The sequence below is a fragment of the Colias eurytheme genome, chromosome 4, assembly GCF_061535395.1.
Source record: "Colias eurytheme isolate Ceu_HAF_F1 chromosome 4, ilColEury1 Martin Lab GWU primary, whole genome shotgun sequence".
In the NCBI taxonomy this organism is placed as follows: Eukaryota; Metazoa; Arthropoda; class Insecta; order Lepidoptera; family Pieridae; genus Colias; species Colias eurytheme.
Genome location: NC_142983.1, coordinates 33,106 through 59,491, shown reverse-complemented (window position 1 = coordinate 59,491; position 26,386 = coordinate 33,106). Strand labels below are relative to the sequence as shown.

The 26,386-nt window shown below is 35.8% G+C and overlaps 2 protein-coding genes across 2 annotated transcripts; one reads left to right on the top strand and one right to left on the bottom strand.

The window, feature by feature from the left end:
- Window positions 1–7,882: 7,882 nt before the first annotated feature.
- Window positions 7,883–10,434, bottom strand: Cht11 (chitinase-3-like protein). The gene has a single exon (XM_090120290.1). The coding sequence runs from the start codon at window positions 10,156–10,158 to the stop codon at window positions 8,833–8,835; it is 1,326 nt and encodes a 441-aa protein (XP_089976416.1). The 5' UTR covers window positions 10,159–10,434; the 3' UTR covers window positions 7,883–8,832.
- A 560-nt stretch (window positions 10,435–10,994) lies between these two features.
- On the top strand, window positions 10,995–26,187 carry LOC149908698 (uncharacterized). The gene is made up of 6 exons (XM_090120292.1): window positions 10,995–12,482; window positions 12,707–13,021; window positions 13,225–13,508; window positions 17,389–17,674; window positions 20,510–20,692; window positions 22,750–26,187. Exons 1-6 carry the CDS (start codon window positions 11,160–11,162, stop codon window positions 22,987–22,989), a joined length of 2,631 nt encoding a protein of 876 aa, XP_089976418.1. The 5' UTR covers window positions 10,995–11,159; the 3' UTR covers window positions 22,990–26,187.
- The last annotated feature ends 199 nt before the right edge of the window (window positions 26,188–26,386 follow it).

Sequence of the window (26,386 nt, the reverse complement as noted above, 5' to 3'; positions counted from 1 at the left end):
AGGTTTTACCAATCAACAATGTGTATTTAGTTTGAGTGCCATGGAATATGTAGAACTGCGCACAATTGTTTGCTCATAAACTCTTTAATTTAATTCATAAAAAATTTGTTTAAAATAAGTATATTAATATTGATGTACCTAGTAAAAAAAGTTATAAATCCATGAAGAAAAGATTGTATACCATGTTATTATTAATAATTTTTGTTTGTAATAATTTCAATCGATTAGTTTTGTGATTGTGTATTTAGTAATTCTGTAAAACTTAAAATTTCGCAAGATTTAGATTAATATTTCCAACGAGTTAAGGAGCGCAGGCGACAGGGCCGTTAGTTATCCTTGCATATCTTTATATAATGTAATGTAGGTACTGTAAGGTAGTGCCATATTAAAGAGCTTCCTATTTTTATTGATTTTTTTTATTAATCCCTTTCCAATTTACTCACCAGTTTATTAAACACAGGAAAACGATATGAGTGTAATCTTGTAATGTTTTTTTTTTATTAAGGTAGGTATGTAAATATTTATTTATGGCCTAGAAGGCAGGCATTCTTATGTCATCACCTCTGCCCATATACACGAGTAAATAGACTCACTAAAACTTAATACTACACACTGAGGATGAAAGAAAAAAATTCCTCAAAAAAATATTTGTCCTGCAATAATAATTATGTTTTAACAAAAAACTGAACCACCTTCAAATGGTCAGAACCTAGGAAAAAATTAAAAGGGGCTAAGTAACCGTAACAAGCGCGGATCCAGGGGGGGGGTCACGGGGTCATGACCCCCCCCTGGGCTAGGTCCACGACCTAAGTGGACCACTAATTTAATATTAACTTTTTTAAATTAACAAATTAATGCTGTTCAACATGATGTTTTTATTGAATTTTGAGACATAAAAGTAATATAGAACAATGAAATCAATTATAAACGGTAACGGAAGAGAATATAACAAAAATTATAGAAATAGTTTATTAGGGTCGACCTGTGGTCGTAATTTAAGGACAAAAAACAGGTTTTTCGATTTTTGAAAAAATCTATAACTGCGGAATAAAGTGTAATGGTAAAGTTGTATGTAATTTAATTTTTTTTCTACAACTTTTGCTGTTACACTTTTCGCACAAAACCTCAAATATCGAAATATCCCAGTTCGTGGATAAGACATAAAATAGCAATTTTTTTTAAAATGAACAATAGAAAATACAGTCAAATTACAACAAAAAATCGGCCAAATGCGCTCGCGCACCGAGGACTCCGAGCAAACATATTTTTTCATTATGTTGAGTCTTACAATTTTGTTTAAAGAATTTTTTTCTTTATCTGTGCTTGTAAGTGCTTAAGTCGTTGCTTTTAACCAAATTTCAAGACTGTGTTCACGGGAAGTACCTTGTAGGTTTTGATTTATGATTCCCTTGCAAGTATAGTTGCGAATTACAGAATATGCAGCTCTAATTGCTTTTTCTTCAGATTGCGTTGACATAGAATTTGAATTAAATAACAGATTTAAGTTATTATAGACCTGAATTCTGATGTGAATATCAATTAAATACATGTAGACGTTCATGAGTAAAGGGATTGTTAGGTTAAAATGATTTAAAAAATATATTTTTATTGCATTTAATTAAATAATTAGGGTTTTCGCAGTTATTACTAAATCTGTGCTATAACACGATACTTTTTACTCAATTTCAAGACTGTGTCTACGGGACAGGGTGCTCCCTGCAGGTATTGATTCCCTTGCTAATGTCGAAATCCTACGGTCTACGGTCCCTTGATGCTGTGAAAAATTCAAACGTTTTAGCCAACGCAATCAAAAGTTGCAGCTGTAAATGCTGAAATACAGAGTCATGAAATTTAGTACAATCAAACGTCTTATAACGCAGACTAGCTTACCACCCGCGGCTTCGCCCGCTTTATCTAAAACCTTATAAATTATATACCCCTTGAATCACTCTATCTTTAAAAAAAACTGCATCGAAATTCTATAATACCTTTACGCTATAATAAAATCAAACTTCTATGTCAACGAATCAGAAGATACAGCCGTAAATGCCGAAAAAATTCGCAAATTTCGACATTCGCAAGGGAATCAAAACTCAAAACCTACAGGGTACTTTCCGTAAACTCAGAATCTTGAAATTCGGTACAAAGCAACATCTTATAGTACAGATACAGGAATAATTGCAAAAAATATATATTTTTCAAGTTTGTCTGCCTGTCAAGACCCTTTTTCTCAGGAACGCGTGGAGGTATCAATCTGAAATTCATACCGAATACTCAAATCTACGGTTCCTTAAAGCTGTGAAAAAATCAAACTTATAAGCCAACGCAATCAAAAGATACAGCCGTTTCTGCTGTAAATTATCGCAAATTTCGACATTATCGCAAGGGAATCAAAATCTATAGGTATTGTGCTACTTGTGTCAGCACAGATGGAGGAAAAATTGCTAAAACATACATTTCATGCTTATCAACATTCGCAAGTGTTGCCAGGAATCAAAACCTACAGGGTACTTCCCGTGAACACAGAATCTTGATATTTAATCTTTATTTAATAGAAACTTACGTCTTATAGCACAGATAAAGGAAAAATTGCAAAAAGCATAAATTTAATATTAAAACATATATAAAAATGTTTGTACGGAACTCTTGGTTCGCGAATCCGACTCGCACTTGACCAATTTTTTTTATTTATTTATTTATTTTTAAATCTACGTATCAATTAAATTACCAAAATATAGCTTTTGAAAATTGCCCACGTCTATGTGACCCCCCCCTGGCACTAAGGCTGGATCCGCCCTTGAACCGTAATCATTAGCTATCAAACAAATCAACAATATCGGCTCACCCACACCCAGTCGAAAGTTCTGAGGTAACAATACCAAAAAGCAGTAGAATTGAGAACCTCCTCCTTTTATGAAGTCGGTTAGACGATGCCGTCCATGTCATGTTTGTGGCCAATCAATTATCTCAGTAGGTAGGTACTTAGGTATATAAATAAAATGTGAAAATAGCGATCCAGGGATGAACATCCAGCGGTCCAAGCTGACCCTGGATATTACGAAGTTCAAGTTACTTCTTGGCAAGAAGTAACTTTCTTGCTAAAGTTATACAGCACATAAATATGTAGGTACTTACCTAATTTCATAGATCCGCAATGGAGCGCGAGCGTTACCAACTGACTCAATACTTACAGGTACTTACATATAATTATATACAATATACATTTATTTTGGATACGTTTATATTTAAAAATCTACTTAGGTACATTTTAAAATTAGGTTTTTAGTTTAGCTCATATTAATATTTAACTGAAGCCTACCTACATATACCTTATCTAATATTATGTTCCTTTTGTCCCACGAGATGGCATTACTGTTACCTATATGCCTGTGCTTTATGCACTGTGTAATGTGTATATGCTAGTGTTGCCGCTCGATAGTCCACTATCGATTGTCTATCGATTAACTATCGATAGTTGGGGAAAAGCAATAGTATCGATAGCACTATCGATACTATCGATAGTGTCGATACTATCGATAGTATCGATAGTCCTATAAGCGTAAATACTATCGACACATAGCAATACCATCGATAGTATCGATACTATCGAAGCTCAATATCGAACGAACTATCGATACTATCAATAGTGTCGATACTATCGAAGCTCAATATCGAACGAACTATCGATACTATCGATAGTGTCGATACTATCGATAATATCGTCCCATCGATAGTGACCTTTTTCTCGATAGTATTGCTTTATCAATAATATTATAGTGGATGACAGAGAACTAGATGTTAGAACTAGATGTCTCTTTATTACAACGATTAAACCAAATACTAGTCTTAACTTTTAAACTGAGTCATAATATGGGTCGGTGGCACTGACTGACCCATTATACCAAGAAATCGTGAACAATACTATTGCACAATTTACTACTATCGATAGCTCAAAACTATCGATAGTATCAGTACTATCGATAGTATCGATTGTAGTTGCAATATTCAGTAGCAATAGTATCGATACTATCGACAGTATCGATAGTATAGCAACTATTGGCAATCAATACTATCGATTTTATCGATACTATTGCAGTTCATCAATAGTATTCCATGATTAACGCTATCGATAGTATCGATAGTATCGATAATATCGATACTATCGATAGTGCTATCGATATTCTGACTTATTTTCAAGGTCAACTATCGATAGTCAAACTATCGATAGTTCGGCAACACTAGTATATGCACATCCTCGAGGGACAGTACCTAATTATTATAACACAAAATACGTTCACAAAATATTAATCTGTATATTGCCACAATATTGCGTTGTAAATTATCAACGGAATGACAAATTTGATGAAAATGATTTGTACCTATTACCACTTATAGAAACCAAGGTGCGAATCGTGATAGTGTGGTGATAGGTATAAAAGTAGGTACGCGAAACTGGCCAAAAAAAAGACGGGTTGCACTCCGGGAGTGCCGGCAGAAGTGAAAACTTGATTATTAACGTTGAGCATGTTTGATATCCATCCGTCTTACGCTATGCGCTTTTTGGATTACTTAGGTCACGTGTCCTGACGGGAGTTTAAGATTTTATACCCAACGCCGCTAAAGAACTTTTCACTTCAAAATGTAACAAATTCTACCTAGTATAAACTAGATGGCGACATAATATCACGATATAGTACTTGGTCCACTGAATGTACTTAAGACGATACACAAAAAAAAATCCACTGCTTGGCGGGCGGAGTCTAATAGCTCGCTATCGCGAACGCCGGTGTGCGCGAAGTCATTCTTGCAAACTCGCCGCGCTGCCGCTGGCCGACTCGGGACAAACATGTATGGAGTCGTCATACAGTTATAATATTGTTATACATTTATTCAATAGTTGATTTATTGGTTTTATTTTCTTGCTTATAAACAAATAATCTTCTTTCCAACAACTACTTAGACATTATTAATAATTATTATTATTTCGTAATGTTTACTTTATAACAAAATAATACAGGTTATAAATAATCTTTAAAATAACAAAAAATATTGTTACTCTGAAAAAATGAAATGGTACTCAATAACGCGGACTACTGAATTGATTTAGATAGAATTTGATGCTGACGTAGATATTACATCATGCCCAGAAATGAAAGGTACTATTTCTGAAAGAAGTTATAAACCCTAATTCTTCTCAGTCAAAGTCAAGAGTGGAAGATATCACTAATACAGTAAAACGGATGCGAAACTTTGGATGTTAATTTGTATATTTTTTTGTTAGTTGTTACTTAATCACGTCAAGACTACATTACCAATTTTGATAAAATATAGCTAATTGCCTGGATTTACACATAGGATACTTTTTATCCGAACTGAACACTTCTGTGGGATAAAAAAGGATTCACGATATAACCTAATTCCACGCGGGCAAAGCCGCGGTCGGAATGATATATTTTTAAATAAAAAAATTGTATAAAAAAAAAACACAAAATATATTGACGCATGTATTTATTTTTTGCACTCTATTATAATTGTAATTATTCATTACAAATAATCAAAATAAAATAGCCAGAACAAAGTTAGGCCCTGGTAGGGTAGGTAGGCAGGTACAGCAATGTGAGACGAACACTGGCTTATTTATACCAATAATAATGTATTATAAACATTAAATTAAGTTTACTTTCTAACAACAAAAATACATAATATTAGCTAATGTGAAAGCGAATCAACCAATCATCCCACAAAAATGAAATGTGCACACAAATATTCATCCAAATCGGTTCATGTCATTAGGAGGAGTGACTGCAGCGCCATCTTCCGGGCCCAATTGTGTTTCCAGATCACCCAGGAACTCAATTTAATATACTTACACAAAATTTTTCGAAATGAAAACTCACATTACTATGTAAATATGAATATAAACCTGTTTTATTACTAAGCAATTTCCCGCACAGGTGTAGTAAGTATAAATGAAATAAATATCAACATCAAATTCTTTATACAACATACTTATCTACCACCTTCTAAGAAATGTAATTCTTGAAATTATTTCGTATTTTTTTAAATATAATACTACTCCAATGAGCTCCTGTTCCATATTATGTCCGCCATACTTCCACTAAGTTCACCATGATTTTTTATTTCTTTGCACTTTGTTGCTTTTTGCTAAAAATGGAATCATGCGATAAAACCAGTAGAACGTTGATAACATACATTTTTGACTGAATAAAGGTACTTACGAAGGAGTGGGTTCACATTGTGAACAATCAGTGGGTTTATTTTCCTTCTGGATTCCGGATTTCTGAAAAGATTATCTATGCTATAAATGAAAAAATCTTACACATTCGTTATGTACTTAAAACAGGGGTACATATCAAACATCGTCTATAATACAATTATCATCAAATTTAAAATAAAACCAACTTACTTCATTAATTTGTTCCAATTGTAAGCATTCTTTTTCCTCCAACCTTTATGTTTCTTCTTCTTATTTTCTTTATTGTCCCCATTTGTCTCATTTTGTCTTATCGTGTTGTCACCCTTTTTTACGATTGCGCGAGCGACACAAGTTCCCCGTGTGACGGCCGTAGCGGGAATGACTCGTGCAGCGATCGGGGTAGGAAGGTACAGGGCGGCTCTCGCTATATTGGCTGGTCGCGCGCTAATTTCAAGTATTTCTTGTTTATTTCAAAACCATCGCATATTTCAAAATTCTAAATCGGTAGACGTATAGGTTGTATATTTTATAGTTAATATCCAAAAAGTCGTAACTTTACGTTTGTTATTTTGAAGATGCCAGAGATTATAAAAAAATAACAATGAGAACTTTGTATTTTTTTTCTATCGAGAAAATATCATGGAATCATGTTTCTAAAACGGTAGACGTATTGTGTTACTATTGAACTTTCTTGTCAAGAATTTTCATCACGACAACTTTAATAATATAAAAATTACGAAGGTTTAAAAAGGGCCGTAAATGTTAGAAAAATTAATTCATCACCTTAACATACATTTGATAAACAAACTACCGTACATATTTTAATTTTTAAATTACGTGCTATCAGCCACAGTAATTCCTATCGAAATCAGTTCAAACATTTTGGTGGTGATTTTGTACGATCTACATAATTACATATTTTTATACATCGTTTAGACTTTATTTGGTTTGATTTGATTGGAACAATAAGATTTTACCTAGGATGTCTACGGAACCTTTGCATAAGTAGTCAACCTTGATTTATTTTTCATCTTAAGTTTTATTATAAACCGGTTCATTTTTGGGTGTTCAATGTCATTCCATGAACTACCCACACAATCAAATGTTATTGTTTTGAAACATTTTGTATGTGATTTTATTTATATTTTAATGTAAAAATTATTAATAAGAAATTGACTTACCTACCAATCCATTGTATCATGTATGCATAAAATTCTCGTGTGTCTGTAATTAAACTCCTCCGAAATGGATACACCGATCTTCTTGAAATTTTGTGTGCATATTGGATAGGCCTATGAATCGATCAACTTTTTTTTATACACCTGATATAAAGGCAAGGCAGTTGGCAGAACGTTTGCCGGGTCAGCTAGTGTTTCCATAATATTTCCGTTACCTTACATTTTACTGTTTATATGCTATGTTGGTAGTTGGTACCTACCTACACTAAGGTAGCTAAAGGATGCAGCTATGACATTTCAAAATTTAATGTTCACCCGAATTTAAATTTGACTCCAATGCAGTATGCAATGTAGGTAATATGGTCAGTACTGAAGGACTTCCAAATCTTGTAGCAGCAATAACGATTGCATTGGTTTTATTACTCCTAAAGAGAGGTATGAGGATTTGACTTGCATGTATAATTATTTAATCAATGAAATTATGTAAAAATATGAATTATTTTATTGAACACACATAAATATTAAAATAAACAACAAATTAATTGAATAAATAAAAATAATTATATTCTAAATTTAAATAAACGACAAGAGACGGAATTGGCGTTAACATCCTACGTAGTATCAAAATACACATTAATAAATTACGAATGGTAATGGTTGGTGGGTATATGCATTGCATACGTATGCTTAACGTTATATTTATACATTGTAAATTAATATCTGATCAATATAGGTATACGTTCGCTTTGCACTTGCATAAAACCATTACAAATTAGCGTTAAAAAATAAAGGTATACATTTTGAAAATATTGTTAATATAACGATAGCACAGCCTTTTCAATCAACGTGTCAACAAAAATAATACTCGTAATCACAAACCTAATCGATTTATCAAATAAACATAAAAATGAGCAATTAAACATTCTACACCGTATAACTGTCCATCTGCATCGTAATGAATGCTTGCAACAGTTTTAATTTCTCGTAGTGTCCGCAATGGCTACGTCAGGCGCGCTCGAGTGGAAAGCCCCGCGGATGGCGAGCGGCGAGCGGTAGTTTTCTTCGGCTCCTTCACATGCGGTATGTAACGTATGCGCGTGCGTGGTGCGCGGCCCGCGGCGAGCGCCTTGACCAGTCGAGACTCGAGCTGTGCGTGGGCGCCGACGCCCGCGCGCGACATGCCGCACACCACCTGACGCCGCGCCGCCGACCATCATGAAATCCTGCACCATGTACAAGATCACCTACGTGTCGCGGAAGAAGAAGGTAACGAGTGCACGACAATTGACTAACTCGCGGGTGCAGGATGCTATGCATATATTTCCATCTCTAATCCACTTTTACCGAACATTTATCAGCCATTGCAAATCACACACAACAAAAATAATAATGCAATATTGAATCATTCATGTGTTACATTTTCCCTAACATCAATGTTCAATCAAATAAACTGTTTTTAATAGATTCTACGAGGGGGAATTTTACACTGTCTGATAGCTCTGCACATGATCCTTGGTAATCATCAGAATTCAGTGAATATATCATGGCTCCTCTTAATTTGTACTGTTTGATGTATTTGGTTTTTTCAATCACACTGATTGGAGTGTCATATGAAATCCATTCAGACCCTTCATGCAAATATGGCACTTTAGCATCAGAGTCGTCCTTAATGGTAACATTATTATGCCTTATGAAACGACAGATATCTGGATAGTTCACAAACCCCAAATTCCCAAGGCTGCCAAACCCTGCGGCAGGGCTGCCGATGTCAGCATTATTTTTATTAACTAAACAAAAACTGTGGCCATATGTTGGTATTCCGACTACTATTTTGCTTTCATTTAATCCTTTACTTAGATACATTTGTACTGTATAGTTCACATTTAATGTTGCCATATAGAAATGTTCCGACTCTCTGGCATATAGGGGAGAGTTGAGTCCAGTGAAGGGTGTGAACTGGGTGTAATAATGAAAATCATAAGTCATTATGTTAGCGTAATCCACATACATATTAATTTGGTCCACATCATACGACACATCCACAATGATCTGTGGTGCGGCTATGGCAATAGTCAACAAGTAGTTCCTCCTCTCTCTAATGTACTCCATCCTTATCTCTCTGAGCAACTGAGAAAAGTGTTGTCGTTCTCTCTTGCCTCTCTCCGAGTTGTATTGATGAAGCGCAGGAAATTCCCAGTCTAAATCAATGCCATCTAAGGAATAATTCCTGAGCATATATTTTATTGATTTGATGAATATTTTTCTTGAAGCATGATCAACAACCATTTCAGAAAATCCATCATTGTTTCCTGCTCCTCCTACAGACAACAAAATTTTTAGTTTTTGATTTGCCTTTTTGAGTTTAACAATCTCCTGTACAGTTATTAGTTGATGTTCACTCAAGTAGATTTGTTTATCTTTCACTTGTGCAAAGGCAATGTTAATATGAGAGCAAAGGTGTGGGTGAATGTTCTTTGGCAACAGCTGTGAGGTATCATCTTCTGTTGGAGTGTTGTAGTAACATGAGACAACTTTTTCCATCTCAACATCCTTGTAATAGTTATTAATATTCAAAATTTCAAGTTTGGGTTCTCCTTTATCAATTAAAGTCCACGTAGAGTAGGCCAATAAAAATAAACACACAATAGAAGCTATACTAACAGCAAACCTGCTCGTTGTTGACGAACTTTTCTTTAATTCCATTGAAGAATACGAAGAAAATGATTTTTTATTTAGCTCCTGATCTGTATACATTATTTTCATCGCTCCTATCAAATCCGATGAATTCAAATATAAATAAAAACATTACTGTCCGAGGGTACGAATTGTTTTGCTTCGTTTTATCTTAAATGCATTTCAAAGACGTATCGAATATTAAGTATCCGTGATAATATGCAAGGCCATACGATTATAGAAATCAAAGTAAAACAAGGCACAAGGTCGTTAGCCGTGGGGCTTTATTAGAGAAAAATAATTCCAGCTAAATGTACATCTACCAGACAGTGTGCCAAACAGTTTGTGCTAATCTTGGTGATGGTGATTAGTGAGGTGATTAGTTTTTTAAACGTAAAAATGTTGGTCAAAATCACGTCAAAATCAAGTCAAAATATTATTGAAAAACATTTGAAAAATTTTATTTTACAATTATTGACGTAGACGTTGACGTAAACTGAGAAACACTGACAGATACCACCAAGAGGCAAGATACCACAATCCAATGACCAAATACTCAAGCATTGATTTAATTCTTTGAAAATCCTTTTCATTCTTTGAAAATCCTTAGTGAAAATCCGATCAAAATCGAATCGAAGTATTTAATTTTGTAGTTTTGTTATTTGTACAAATTTATATCAATATTCAATACAGTTAAAAAAATGGATTAATGAGGGTAGAATGAATAGCTCTATGTACTAACCTGTAGTATATCCTAATGTAAGGAATTTATAGCATGAAGTACCTTTAAAAGCTGTGTATAAAAGTAATTACTAACTTCTCGTTAACTTGGATAAAATTGAGGTAATAATAAACGTTTAAGGTACGGTAGTTGGTACCATGACCATACCATATCTGTATTTTATAACTGACGTACATATTAAATTATCACTTGTCAATTGTCAGATTTCACTATGTGACAGGAAATAAAACTTTGCATTTGCAAGCTTGATTGTATCTTTTTAAAAATTAACTTTACAACATGTGATTCAAAATATATATTAAGACTGAAAAACTAATGATTTGTTATATACAAAACAGTTCTCCGCGCTATGGATAGTGTTTCCATGAATCATTATGAAAAACAGCTGTACAGTGTATTTAAATCCTTCGACGTAGATAACGAAGAAGCCTTAGACAGACCAGCTGTACTTGAGCTGTGTGACGCGTTACAGCTCGAGGATCGAGGCGCCGCGCTCGTCGACACGTTGTTCGAGCGACGAGCGGGTCGTGTCACCTTCTCGCAGTTCCGGAACGGCCTGCTGTCAGTTCTCGGCGGTGAGGCCCCGTCGCAGCCCTTCACCGTGAGCCCCTCACCCGCAGCGGCCGTGCAGACTGCTGCCGCTACATCACCGCAAAGTGACGACGATTCGTCAGGACGTGAAGTCGCTCCCAAATTCACTTTTGGTTCAAAAAAATACGGTAGAAGATCTCGGCCGCCACGAGTCGATTTCGGTGACTCCCCGCGCCACCGAGTCGCATCAGAGTCTCGTCTCGACGGTGAACGGGCAAAGCAGCGTATGAAGTGCAAAAGAAGCTCTTCAGCTATGGAAACCCGGGCCGACTCGCTCATAGACGACGATGCTTTAGACCTGGATCACGATCAGCGCGTTGATAGAGAGAGAGCTCTTAAACTTTGTCAAAGCTTACAAATGCATGGTGTAGACAGAAGGTTTGTCGACAGGGTATTTGAAGAAACTAAGGCTGATGAAATTACTGTTGGTGAATTTTTTGATCGTTTGAATTCTTCCCTACAATCATCAATCCAGGCCAGTCTCGATAGAAGTGTAAACGATGACTGCACTGCAATCGATGTGGATGTCGTTCCAAGTGATGCAGTTGTTGATGCTTGGGAAAGAGCTGGCGTTCAGAAGCCACGCCGACTACTACATGAGTTAGGTTTTTCTATTGTAGCTATTCAGCCCAAAGACTTGGAACGTGCTCTTGATGATGAATTACAAGCGTTAGGATCCTCTCCTAATGTTTCCGAGCCACGCTCCTTATTATTATTGGCCGCTAACACATTGGCGCGTTTAAGAGTAGACACGTACAGACGGCGTCTCGACGTGGCCATCGCTGAGCGTGATAAACTAAGATCAGATCTCGTCGAAGCGAATCGCCGTGCGCGATTATTAGCTCAGGACGTTGATGAAAATCACTCACGAATAGAAGCAGAACTGAAGGCGAGCTTGCGCCAAGTGGAAGCGAGACACGCGGAGGCGGCTCGAGTGTCTGCTGAGGAAGCTGCGGCGGAGCGCGACCGCGCGGCGCAGGCCCGGCGCGAGCTCGAGGCGGAGGTGGCCAGGCGCGCCGACGTCGAGACGCGACTGCGCGCAGACCTTGCCACTTGCAATGAACGCAACCAGGAACTCGAGGTCTGTGCTTTTTTAATAACAATGCACTTGTTGCACCAGTTTCTGCATTTCACTACTTCTCAGTTTGAACAAGTACCTGAACAAAGTAAATAAATTCCTTAACATTTTTCATCTCATTGATTAACTTATCTATCTAATGTGCTTAAAGTATGGTATATTCCTGTATTTATTTAAATAGTACAATTAAGAAATAAAAGATAAATACAAAACATTCAATATTTCAGGAACGAATGCGTGAGACGGAGACGCGTGCCTCCCAAGCGGAACGCGACTGCGCGCGTCTAGTGAGTGAGGCGCGCTCGGCGGCCGAGCGCGAGGTAGAACTCGCTGAGCGGGAGCGAACAGTGGTCGCGGAGTTGAACGCGCGTTTACATGAACTTAGACATGAAAACCAACAACTCCGGGACAGGAACGACGAACTGTGCGCTGCGGTGGAAGCCGTCGGGAGAGGCGAGCGCGGCTCCGTGCCTGACGAGCCGGCCTGCTGGCGCGACGAGACCGACGGACACTCGCCCCTCGCATCTCCTTGCAGGTCACAGGTAAAAGTTCTAAACATAACACAGTGCTAATCAAATAATAATTATTGCACAATCTGTGTCTGTTGCAACTAGCTATTGGCAGCTGTGCAATAGTTTGCTTCATGTTACTTGTTGGCACTTAGTTTTATTTTTAAATATTATAACATGTAAATATGTAAGTAAATTAAATTTATTTATTTAACTATTTAATTTCATAATTTCAGAGAGACAGTTTAAACGCTTCAGAAGATAAACCTAAAAAAGAGGACCATATCTTACAAACAATTGTAGAAAAATTCAATGGCATATCACTAGAGAGTAGCAAGTGTGAGCGCTGTTCGGCTCTCACAGATATTATCTCGTCAATTAGATCGCAAGAGAGTGCTCCGACGGAAGTTTGGGTTCCAACGGAAGGAAGCAATGATGAGCTAGAAGCATTGCGGAAGGAAAACATTGTTCTGAAAGCGACACATGAGCTGGAGATAGGAAATCTCAATAGTATAATCAGGTACTATTTATTATATTTCAAAATTTTTCACCTAATACACAAATTATCCTATTTTCATGCAAATTACAAAGAGCCCTCACGTCACTTAATTAGAATTTAACAACCTGTTGTCACATTTTCAATGCATAGAGTCAATGTTGTAATGTTTATCTATACAAATATTATAAAGAGGAAAGGTTTGATTTTTTGTTTGTTTGTTTGTTTGTATGAATTGAATAGGCTCCGAAACTACTTGGCAGATTTGAAAAATTCTTTCACTGTTGGAAAGCTACATCATTTCTGAGTGACATAGGCTAGGTTTTATCCCGGAAATCCCACGGGAATGGGAACTATGCGGGTTTTCCTTTGAAAACGCGGGCGTAGCCGCGGGCGGAAATCTAGTATTTTATATATGTAATAACTAGCTTTCCGCCTGCGGCTTCGCCCGTGTTAATCCAAGTTACCTTCTATATGTGTCCTAAATTTCATTGTAATTGGTTCAGTAGTATTTTTCCTGACATATACAGTGGTGGTCGTTTAATTAGAAACACGTAACACGATGAAGTAGTCATCAAATTCATTTAACATTTATGTATTAACGTATTAGAGATTAAGTATTATTTCATATGTAATAGAACATCCATTTATCTAGTTTTATAATAAATTGCTTGATTTTAATCAAACGTTAGCTTAAATTAATAAAATTAAACAACTTTAAGTGAAGTCTGATTTCCGAGTATTTTCAGTCTGGACAACAAATTAGAAACAGCATGGTTCACGTGTTCCAAAGTCAAAACCTTTCGAAATGCCACCAATATTTGTGTGTTAAATTTTCCATTCGTATGGAAAGGAGATTGCCCAAGTTACTATGGCACTTGGTATCGCAATCAAACTTATTGTGTCAAGATGAAATATAGCTCAATTTAAAGCTTGATGTTCACAGACATGTATATTTAAGTAGACAACGCAAGTACCGCGATCGGTATGAAAACCAAGCGTGTCATATTTTTTGTACTGACCTTGACGCGTTATGACGTCACGAGCGCTTTTTAGTGATGTTAATTTCATTTTACGCTAAATCGATTAGGCCGCCACTCGCGCGGCGATTCTAGTATCGTCCTATCCCATCGAAGTAAATCGAAAGAAATCAGATCAAACTAGATCTATGTCTAAGAGGTAGTCAAATAAATGAATCGTAATCGATTACTAAATCGATTCAAAACAGAAAAATGATAATTACCATAGACAGAGGGATGATAAAATAAAGTTATAAACCTTTTAATATTCTAACAAGTAAACTTATGTGTTTTAGCTTTTTCTTACATATGCCCATTGAGTTACCATGTACTACGTACTAGAGAGGCCATCGAAAGAAAGTAATGAAACTGTCAATCAATCAATCTTTATGTCCCGTTGCATCGATCCATTTTCCTTTTATGTTCGGGTTACTTGGAAAACTGAAAAAACAAACATAGTCTAAGCAATAAGGAGTTTTCTTAAAAAACTCCCAAGATGACACTTTAACTAATGGCGTCCATGTCAAAATATTTATTTTTAGTACCTTTGTATTAAAATACTTAAAAGTTCTAGGTCAAGTCGTATTAAATGACAAAAAAAATCTATGCCTTTTTTTCTGAAAAATTGCTCCTTCAAATTATCATTTTTCTGTTCGATTATAAAATCGATTAGAATCGAGAACTGTTGCATCAAATGAACATCACTAACCACAAAATTGGACAGAAAAATGAGAACAGAAAAATGAGAAGACCTATTCATTGCTTGTTATCATACAACGCGATCTTTACCGTGCCAAGTAAAAGCCGCAATGTATTCCGAATCATTTTGTATGATTTGGTATCCGTGTTTGTCACGCTCGTTTTCCACAGATATTCTTTATTTGATTTTAAAATAAATAGTGCATATTCTGATTAGAAAATTACTTACCGGTGGAAGGAAACATCTCTGCTAACTCGGCCACTGACAGCTGTGGAGTTTCTACAGTTTATAACGGCGCAATTCGGCATTTTACTTTATTCAGCTTCACGTCTTTCCTTGGCGAACTGCAAGCGCGGACTGAGTGTAGGCCAGCGTCAAGTAAGTTTCATAAACTTAGTTTGGACACGGGAAGTACATACACTCGCTTAGTCTATCTTGATACATGTCTGTGTTGATGTTAGTACTTTTAGAAACGATTAAAGTTTTTATGTAAAAAGCCGCAGTTCGCGACAATAAAAATAAAACAATAGTGTTATGCAACACTTTAAAAAAATACTTTATCGAGTTTAAACTAACGATGAACGTTAAGTTTTACATTTATTACATAGGTAATATTTTAATTTACAAGACAAATGTGAAAAGTAAATCGTAATAAACATTATTTCAAAATAAATAACGTCGAACAATGAATGCGTCGAACACAATGACAGATGACGCAGGACGCTTGCAAGAGAGATAGATATATGTGTCAAAACAAAACCTTTATTTTTATTTCTATTTATTCGGTATAATTTCGACTTAATAGTGATAAATATGATCATTATAAATACAAATAGGAATTAACAATATCACAAACATGTGACACAACTAGTATTTTACCAATTCCATACGTGGTCATACATGTTTCAAAACACAAACTTTTACTATTATTTCAATTTATCCGGTATAATTAAGACTTAATAGTAATACATATGATCATTATAAATACAAATAGGAATTAACAATATCACGAATACGTGGCACAACTAAAATTTTACCGATACCACCCGTGGTCATTCTCCTTTCCATATCTATATAAATTTTCCCGACTTATAGAAATTTTCCTGATGTATAGAAATTTTCCTTGTTTATAGAAATTTTCCTAGCGTATAGAAATTTTCCTTTCTTATGGAAATTTTCCAGCTTATAGAAATTTTCCTGACTTATGGAAATTTTCCTTACTTATAGAAATTTTTCCTGACATCGTAATTTTCCCGACTTATAGATTTTTCCTGACTTATAGAAATTTTAGCGGCATAGAGAAATTTTCCTCACGTATAGAAATTTTCCTGGCTTATATAAATTTTCCTGACGTATAGAAATTTTCCTGGGGTATAGAAATTTTCCTGACGTATATAAATTTTCCTGACGTATAGAAATATTCCGAACTTATGGAAATTTTCCTTTCGTATGGAAATTTTCCTGGCTTATAAACATTTTCCTGACTTATACATATTTTCCTTATCTATATAAATTTTCCCGACGTATAGAAATTTTCCTGACTTATAAAAATTTTCCTGACGTATATAAATTATCCTTGTTTATAGAAATTTTCCTGGCGTATATAAATTTTCCTTTCTTATGGAAATTTTCCTGACTTATAGAAATTTTTCCCGACTTATGGAAATTTTCCTGACTTATAGAAATTTTTCCTGACTTATCGTAATTTTTCTGTCAATCGAAATTTCCCTAACTATTGTTAAAATCATTTTTCTAATCTTCCTTCCTCCGCCCCGGCTTCGCCCGTGATACATATTTCGCAATAAAAGGTAGCCCATGTCCTTTCTCGGGTATCAAAATATCTCCATACCAAATTTCATGCAAATTGGTTCAGTAGTTTAGGCGTGATTGTGTAACAGACAGACAGATAGAATTACTTTCGTATTTATAATATTAGTATGGATTGTCAGTAAAATCGATAAACGAAATTGTCATACTCGTTTACTGCCTTGAGAAGTTGAATACAATAGAAAGTAAAATTAATTTGTGCATGCTACTATCTCGAGTGCAAAATTTGGATCCTAACGCCCAGTTTCATAGTTTCCGGACATGTAAAATAACGGGAATCATGTATGAAAATATACTCGAGTACATTTCCAATTACAATTACTTTAGTTCAATATATGTAACGCGCGTTGGGTGGCAGGGAGCTGGAGTGCAGCGTGGAGCAGCTGCGCGAGGAGTACGACCGCTGCGAGGAGTACTGGGCGCGCAAGCTGGAGGAGGAGCGCGCGGCGTGGGGCGAGGAGCAGCGCGCGGGCGACGAGCGGCTGCGCGCGCTCAGCGACGAGATCGCGCGCTTCGAGCGCCAGTTCGCCGCGCCGCCCGCGCTGCCCGCGCTGCCCGAGAGCGCGCTCGAGGACCAGTACCTGGCGCTCGAGCGGGACCTGCAGCGCGCCCGCCAGCACGCGAGCACGGAGCTCGCTCAGAAGGTATACACTTTGGGATGAATTCACTTGATCAGATAGAATATCAATAATAGACAGACAAATAGTTACTTTCGCATTTATATTAAATTTTATACGATACTAGCTTACGCTTTGTCTTAAACCTACTTACTAAAACCTTCTTAGCATACTACCTACAAACAACCTACCTACTAACAGGTTTTCCTGGCTTATAGAAATTTTCCTGACGTATAGAAATTTTCCTGACGTATAGAAATTTTCCTGGCTTATAAAAAAATTCCTGACGTATAGAAATTTCCTTTCTCATGGAAATTTTCCTAGCGTATAGAAATTTACCTTGTTTATAGAAATTTTCCTGGCGTATAGAAATTTTCCGGACTTATGAAAATTTTCCTGTCTTTTAGAAATTTTCCTTTCTTATGGAAATTTTCACCTTATAGAAATTTTCCCGTATTATGGAAATTTTCCTGGCTTATAAAAATTTTTCCTGACTTATCGTAATTTTCCCGACATGGATTTTTCCTGACTTATAGAAATTTTTGCGGCAAAGAGAAATTTTCCTCACGTATACAAATTTTCCTGGCTTTTAGAATTTTTCCTGACATATAGATATTTTCCTGGCTTATATAAATTTTCCTTGTTTATAGAAATTTTCCTGGCATATATAAATTTTCCTGACGTATAGAAATTTTCCTGGCGTATAGAAATATTCCTTTCGTATGGAAATTTTCCGGACTTAGAAACATTATCCTGACTTATACAAATTTTCCCGACGTATAGAAATTTTCCTGACGTATAGAAATTTATACATATATATTATAGAAATTTTGCTGGCTTATAGAAATTTTCCCGACGCATAGAAATTTTCCTGGCTTATAGAATTTTTCCTGACGTATAGAAATTTTCCTGGCTTATAAACATTTTCCTGAGGTATACAAATTTTCCGGACTTATGGAAATTTTCCTGTCTTAAATTTTCCTTTCTCATGGCAATTTTCCTGGCGTATAGAAATTTACCTTGTTTATAGAAATTTTCCGGACTTATGAAAATTTTCCTGTCTTACAGAAATTTCGCTTATGGAAATTTTCCCGACTTTTGGAAATTTTCCTGACTTATAAAAAATTTTCCTGACTTATCGTAATTTTCCCGACATGGATTTTTCCTGACTTATAGAAATTTTTGCGGCAAAGAGAAATTTTCCTCACGTATAAAAATTATCGAATTAAACTACGTTTTGCAGCCTGGGATGCATTCGGATTTCGGATTAACTCTTTTCATTATTTAACTGGTGTCGACCACGAAATCGTTTCCTTTCACTTTAGTTATGATAGTTCTACCACTATCATCTTGTTGCCTGTGATAGTTTCTATAGTAAATTTTCGTGGATTCCTTTTGGAACACTCGCTGTCAACCATGCATGGTGATTGGCGATTGATGGTGCCACACGGTCCATGAATCATATTCGTGATTACAACATAATGTCGGTCTGGATCGATTTCAGGATTACCAATACCTGCACATACAATCTCATCTATTTTATCTGCCCGAAGTCTTTCGACTAACCAAATTAAAATGTGTGCATGCTGCAAGCCTGATTTTTTTCATTCGATTGAATACATCCATCATTGAATAATCCGAAAGATGTGCTGCTTTAATAAGTAACTCATTGCTTGAAAACACGTGTGGTAATGTCGAGCCGATCACTTGATCATCTTGTCAGGGAAGCAGCAGTAGAATAATTTCCATCCATTTTGGATTTCATGTAAATGTAATGAATAGATCCAGGGCGACCATAATGACGAACATATTATTATATCATTGCATCTTGCGCATATTCAAGCGTATGACTTGGGCTACCTGTGTAGGTCGCCGATAAAATAGCACCTTAGCACCTAAATAGCCCAACATTTTCTGCATCTTCTTCTCTGTACTAATTGCATCGTGTAAATGGATGTAATCTTCAAAACGCAATTTAGCTTGGTTCAACCGAATGAGTCATGGTCTCCGTTTCAGTTTTAACGTTATAATATTATTTCAACGCAATATTTTTGAAGCAGTCGACGAAATCGCGACAAATAATTGTCAGAATTTTTACATTTTTAAAGATTTTTTTTAAATACTTAATCGAACTATCCTTCTTGGTTAGTTTCCTCACCGAAAATACCTTATCAATTTCTGAAAGCACGCGTAAACACAAATATTTGAGGAATTTTTATGTATCTGCTTTAATTGCACTTTTCAATAATTGATTAAAAAAAAATACAGACAATAGTTTATGCACCCTTTTTACTTTTTAATTATTTTACGCAAAATACATTTTTGAACGCATTAGTGTCAAACAATATTTAGTGTATTTGACAGGAATGACAACAAATGATTGACATATGTACGAAATTTAAAATTATTTTTATATTTTGATATTTAAATACACGATGTTATGAGCAAAGTTGATATTATGTTGTCAATTCAAAAGTCTTTATTTAATGCGTTCTTCAATTCGAGTGGAACTGAGAGTACAAAATATACCGTCAAATGTTTGACAGAAAGAAGTGCTCAACTTTTATATGGGAAAATGGAATTGTCGTCTTACTCTATCTTACTCGCAATTTTTCCTTATTTGCTCACCGTTTAGACCTACCCTGGACTACGACAAACATTTTAAAACCAAAATCAGCTCAATCGGCCCAGCCATTCTCGAGTTTTTGCGAGACTCACGAACAGCAATTCATTTTTATATATATAGATATAAGATATATATATAGATTGCAAAAGTAATAAAGTAATAGACAGACAGACAACAGATACTATCGCGATTACAAAAGATGCATCATTCTTATTGTGGACATAATAATATTACAGATGGAAGAAATATCAAAACAAAAACAACGTATTGAGGAATTGGAGCAGCGCCTCGGGACGCTAGAACAGCAACAACAGCAACAACAGCAGCAGCAGCAACAACAGCAACTGTTGCAACAAAGACAACAGCAACGATCCAACGCGCGTCATTGTACCGAAATTGATATACAACGGATGCAAACGGTAAGTATATTCTTATTTTGTAAAAGTTTTAGGTTATGTTTATTATTTAAACAATTATAAAGAAGTACATACTTGGAGCAAATCTTATAAAAGTTGCATTTTTATCTTTCTAAATAAATTCTTGTGCATAGAATATGATTTGCTTTTCTTCTCTTTGATTCATAAAGTTTGTTTAACAAATAATCTTAATATAATATATAAATCTCGTGTCACAATGTTTGTCCTCAATGGACTCCTAAACCACTTAACCGATTATAATAAAATTCACACACCATGTGCAGTTCGATCCAACTTGAGAGATAGGATAGTTTAAACATGTAGGTACCACGGGCGAAGCCAGGGCGGACCGCTAGTATTCTTCTTATAAATTATCATATAATATTATTATATAATTATCCTCTGAATGCAATAAAAGTTCAGGGTGTAATTTTAACAGATTCTTGTCGGTTCTGTTCCTGGATTTGGCAAGCAAATTAACGGAAATCTTTAAATGCAGGTCTATTTCTCTTTAGAAATAAAGTCATGTTTTCTTTAAAAAAAATTTGTGCATGTACTAGTGTACATACGTAAGAAGTGAAACTTCTTTATGACTTTATTTTTCAAAAAATAATTTACTATATGCAACTTTACAGAAATACGTTGAATCACGCGTGGTAGGGACAGAGGCGGCTCGTGACAAAATTTTATGGGTGTTCACTTGAAATAAAACACTGAAAATACATGGTGTAAAGCAGTACAATTTATCAAAAAAATTACTTATAAAGAAAATGCATACGTGATACGTCTTTCTTTTTGGTGTGCAAAAATATCTATAACTTAAAGCGACAAGACCGATAGACGCCAATTGCAGTTCATTCAACAAATGGTACCGAGATTGTGAATGTTTTGCGAAATGAAATGAAATGATTTATTTGTATGAATTGTGGTTACATTAATAATTGTGGTTACATTTCATCTTGATTGAAAGATGAGCTAAGTCGTCAACGCCCGTTTCAGTCCAAGCACTCTCACCTCCGCCGGCCGCGCCCGCCAGAGACGGCTCGCCCTAAGGAGCGCTGGTGCAGTGAACTCCCATAAATAATTATAATAAAATCATACTCCTTAATTTAATAATTAACATTAATTATTATTATTTAAAATCAATCGTAATCTTTAAAACTACTGTTAATACCAATGAATATATCCATCATTCCATCATCCCATACACCTGTATTATGTAACGCGCGAAGCGGAGCGCTCACGATTGCGCTTCAATGAAAAAAGATTTAGTACATTTCTTAATACGAAATCCAATAGGAGTGAAAGAGAGGGTTTTGCCAGAGGCCTGCGCGTGAAACAAAAGATTTTCTATGGAAAAGTAGCAAAATTCGGAGCGCCGCACCCGCAAACGCTGCCGGTTCGTTTTTACCGCCAGGCAGGACAGCGATTGCGCGCGACGTTGCCAGTTGCCACTTCTATAATATAAACAAACACTCGAGTCAACTTCAATGCACGCGCGCGATTCATGCAATTTTCTAATTAAAATTATGAAATACGTGTTGAAATAGCTTGTAGTTATCAGTATTACTGGTGAGTGTTAAAATGAACAATAATTATAATGTGGCGTTTATTAAAAAGTGTGATAAAACGTTACAAATTCGGCTCGGATGTAAAGCTAAGGGACCGCCACGGCTTGAACTTGATCTTACGCAAAAATGTACGACAAAAACGAAAACATATACGCGTGTGTTTAAATCTGAACAATATGTGAAAACACCGTGGTTGTGTGGTTGTGATGAAAGCAACAAACTATTTTGTTTTCCGTGTCTTTAAAACTTAGGGATAAGAAAAAGATGGCGCGTAACGGAAAAATGTCACGCGTAACGAAAAAATGTTACACTAAATTTTTTTCTTACCCCGATAAAGAAGTTTCACTTCAAAAATAGCTATCTCCAGTATTATAAGTACTTTTCCACAAGAGCCCATTAAACATTTCCACCCTTTATTTATGAGATGTTATATAATTATATGGATATGACGCATGATGGTTATACTTGGAATGTGTATGTGTGTTGCAGCGCGCGGGCGGGGCGGGCGGCGGGCCGGACGCGGGCGGGGCGGGCGCGCGCTGCCTGTGCGCGGCCGGCGGGCCGGGCGCGGCGGGCGCGCTGCGGGCGCGGGCGGCGCGCGCCGAGCGGGCGGCGCAGCGCCTGCACGCGCGCCTCGCCGCCGCCGACCTGCTCGTCAAGGACCTCTACCTGGAGAACTGCCGCCTGGCGCACCTGCCGCACCTGCCGCACCTGCCGCGCCTGCCCTGACCGCGCTCCCCGCTACGTTTACGATGAAAATAATCTGATCGTTGCCGATAAATAAAATTCGATTCGCGATATTCGTTCGAAGTTCGATTTTGATTTAAACGAAATCCAATAATTTATATGTGAAGCTGAGCTTGAAAGATTTATTGATTTATGAGCGTAGAGTGTCACCGGAGCCCGTCGACGGGGCGGCGCCCGAGCCCGTCGTCGTTTACTTAAGATTTTTCCCGCGTCGATCGGAAGAATACTTGTAAGTGACGCTCCGTCGTTTCCGCTTATCCTGCTCTGTAAATACGTGAGCTTCGCGCGGTAAAGCAGACGTAACCCGACACTCGGGGCTCGGGCCGATCGAGTGCCTATATCCCTGTTATGTACTACGAGTACAGTGTATATGTAATTACATAATCGTATGTATAGTATTGTTTACTTTAATTTTAAGTTAGGTTAAGTCAGTGACTCTGTCGTTTCGGCGACGACGCATTCGAGGAAACTTGCAATATTTACGAGTAAGTCGATGTCATAGCGTAATAGATACCTTTTTATTATGCTGTGAATTTTAGATAATTATAATTTCGAAGAAAATTTCCAAAAAAAAAACTCATTAAGACACAATATATTTTATGAACATCACTGAATAAACTTACTCAATTATTGATCATGCTACGGTTTTATATTAATTATAATATTATTTCTTGTCCATTTATTTGAATGCTTCGTTTTTGTGATCAGGAATGTTTGTGATAATTTGAGGATGAATCCAACGTATTTATAGTGTATAGTTTTAATGCTGTAAGTTCTGCGCGGACAATGCGTTATTTATCTTTTGTGATATTATATAAGGGTTGCTCTACAACCTCGTATAAAAATATTCAAAGCTATTGTTAGCGTTACTCCCGATCACGTGTCGTCGGGTTGTAATTTTACTTTATTTGCATATCCATTGCTATACTAAAGCTGCATATTATAATTTAGTCAAATTATTATCGATCATTTGTGAGACTGACACTGGGAGCATTTTGTGATGTATTTAAATATTTTTTATTTGCTTTTCTCAAGTTCATTATGCTCGTTTGTTATATAAAAGTAAGGTCACGCTGTAAAAACTCGCAATAAATGTAATCTTGCCTACGAATCGATATCATACCGAATACGAATGAACCTAAGAAGTGCCTTCGTAATTATAATAGAAATAACTTCATGACAAATAAATATTTTGTATAAATTTTCTTTGTTTATATATTACGTTAAATATAGGGTGCTCGCCGGTAAATGCGAATATGGACTCATGCAAAAATGTAATTATTATGAAATCTAGGTGCTCATTTAAATACTTTAAGAATTTTGAAGGTCATAAAGTGGATATGATTACAATTTTGTGAATGACGCCATATTCGTCCCCCTTATGTTCTATATATGAAAATGAAACTTTTACGACTGCGTTAATATATACAATAAGAAATGCTTTCGAAATAAATACATGTTGCTTGCGAAATAGTGTCGTAATGATGAACTTAGCCCTACAGTTTTTATGAACATTTTGTGAATATTGTTTACGTCACAACTTCCATTTATCATGTTATGTCTACTGATCAAAAAGGAATAGATTTTATTAGTTTTTAAAATGGCCGTTATATGGATACTCTAATCTGTTATTATATGAACACTAGTATCCAAATCGATATATTTTGTGAGCACACTGGGCGCTTGTGTTGCAGCGTGTTCTGAATGTGGCTCATTGTATTTGAACATTTAACTGGGAACAATTATGTTATATACACTGTGATATTGTATAGTTATATCATTCAAATTAACACCTTGCCGCCAATTGACATTTTTATTAATATTTACCTTTTCTCTCGTACTGAATTAATTCTATGAATTTCGTTATTTTTATATTTTCAAAAGTTAAGAAGAATGAAAATTGCTCTTTAAAATCGGAAATCAGTCGTTGAATTTACGGCCTAATGTTTAAATAGCTTGCAACACCCCACTATATAGCATAATACATACAGTAATGTAAAATTGAGTAAAGTTTGGTTAATGTTTTTCCTTATATAAGTACACATTGATTTGTGAGTCGTGTTGTGAGTCGGATAGAGTGCACTAGTGTTGCACTCGGCACGGGTGTAGATTCTGTTAAGTTGTACTTTGTAGCCATTAGCCGTAGTTTATGACTGTAAGACTCATCTCCATAGATTTGGTGTACATTTGAACATTTTCAAATTGACCAGTCTAAATATTATGTTTGAGATATTAAATGAATCAATTTTACTAGAATTCAGTGTTCAATGGTGCTCACGTTAGAGCGCCATCTATCGCTGTTTCAACATAGTTAAAGTTAATCAACGGGGATAATGTTGTCTTTAACACATTAGCTGGTAATCAGTTTTCCAATATAACTTCAAAAAGGATTAGCAGATAATGTGTGAATAGTCTTTAAAAGAATGGCAGGTGCATCTAGATCAATTATTATTAGTTTAAGCTCGAACTATTAATGACTAAATCGTTGTGACATAGCTATCGTGTTGACGCTATTTTTTCATACAAATGTTCCTAATTGCAAATTTTGAATAAGTTGTATTTCGATTGTGTTATAAATTCACGAAGGTATATTAGATCTCTGTACATTAACTTTTGTAGCAATGAGCTGCGGCCTTCGTGATTTTATTTCTTTACATAGCAAATTTGTGGTCAATTACTTGTCTCTGTCTCATGTAGCATATTAGAAAGAGACAACTATAATCAGTGCATGTTTTACGATGTTGTTATATCTCTAGGTTACTGGTTTTTCATTATGTTTAAAGATGGCCTCATGAAGTTCCTTGTATCCAATAATGTAATTTGTATAGAGTTTACAAAAAACATGGACCGATTTCCATTCTTCTGACATTGCTTTTGATATTTAAATCACAAAGGCTTTGTAAATCCAATCACATAATCCATCTTATTGTTATTTTGATGGCAATCGGCACATGTGTTTTGTTTCGTGTACCCCTCAATTGTAAGTTGTATAATGAGAGTTTATTTTGAGCAGAGACCTATTTTATGTAGTTAATTTTTCGAATGAATTCGAGACTCGCCCGTCCTCGCCGCTCAGTTTGTTAAAAAATTAATGAAAATTACGTCATTCCCTCGGGTGAGCCCCTTGTGATCCTATACATATTATGTAAATTTCGTGTAATAAACATGTTGATTATATCATTACTTGTTTTATTTTTACATTCCTATATAGAAACAAATTCGGATAATTGTTTGAAGAGTGTAGATAATCCAATTTTATTAGGCCGTGCATAAAACACATGTAGAACTTTTATAAATTTAGCATTAAAATATTATAATACAGATCTTTATATCCCATTCTGTAAGATCAATGAACATTAGAGTTTGTTTAATTCATTTA

Bases quoted from the DNA above. Each gene is read 5' to 3' on its own strand.
- Cht11 (XM_090120290.1), bottom strand. From the start codon at position 10,158: ATGAAAATAATGTATACAGATCAGGAGCTAAATAAAAAATCATTTTCT.
- LOC149908698 (XM_090120292.1), top strand. From the start codon at position 11,160: ATGGATAGTGTTTCCATGAATCATTATGAAAAACAGCTGTACAGTGTA. The intron at 13,022-13,224 runs GTAAAAGTTCTA...TCATAATTTCAG, and splicing joins CATCTCCTTGCAGGTCACAG to AGAGACAGTTTAAACGCTTC. The intron at 17,675-20,509 runs GTATACACTTTG...ATAATATTACAG, and splicing joins GCACGGAGCTCGCTCAGAAG to ATGGAAGAAATATCAAAACA.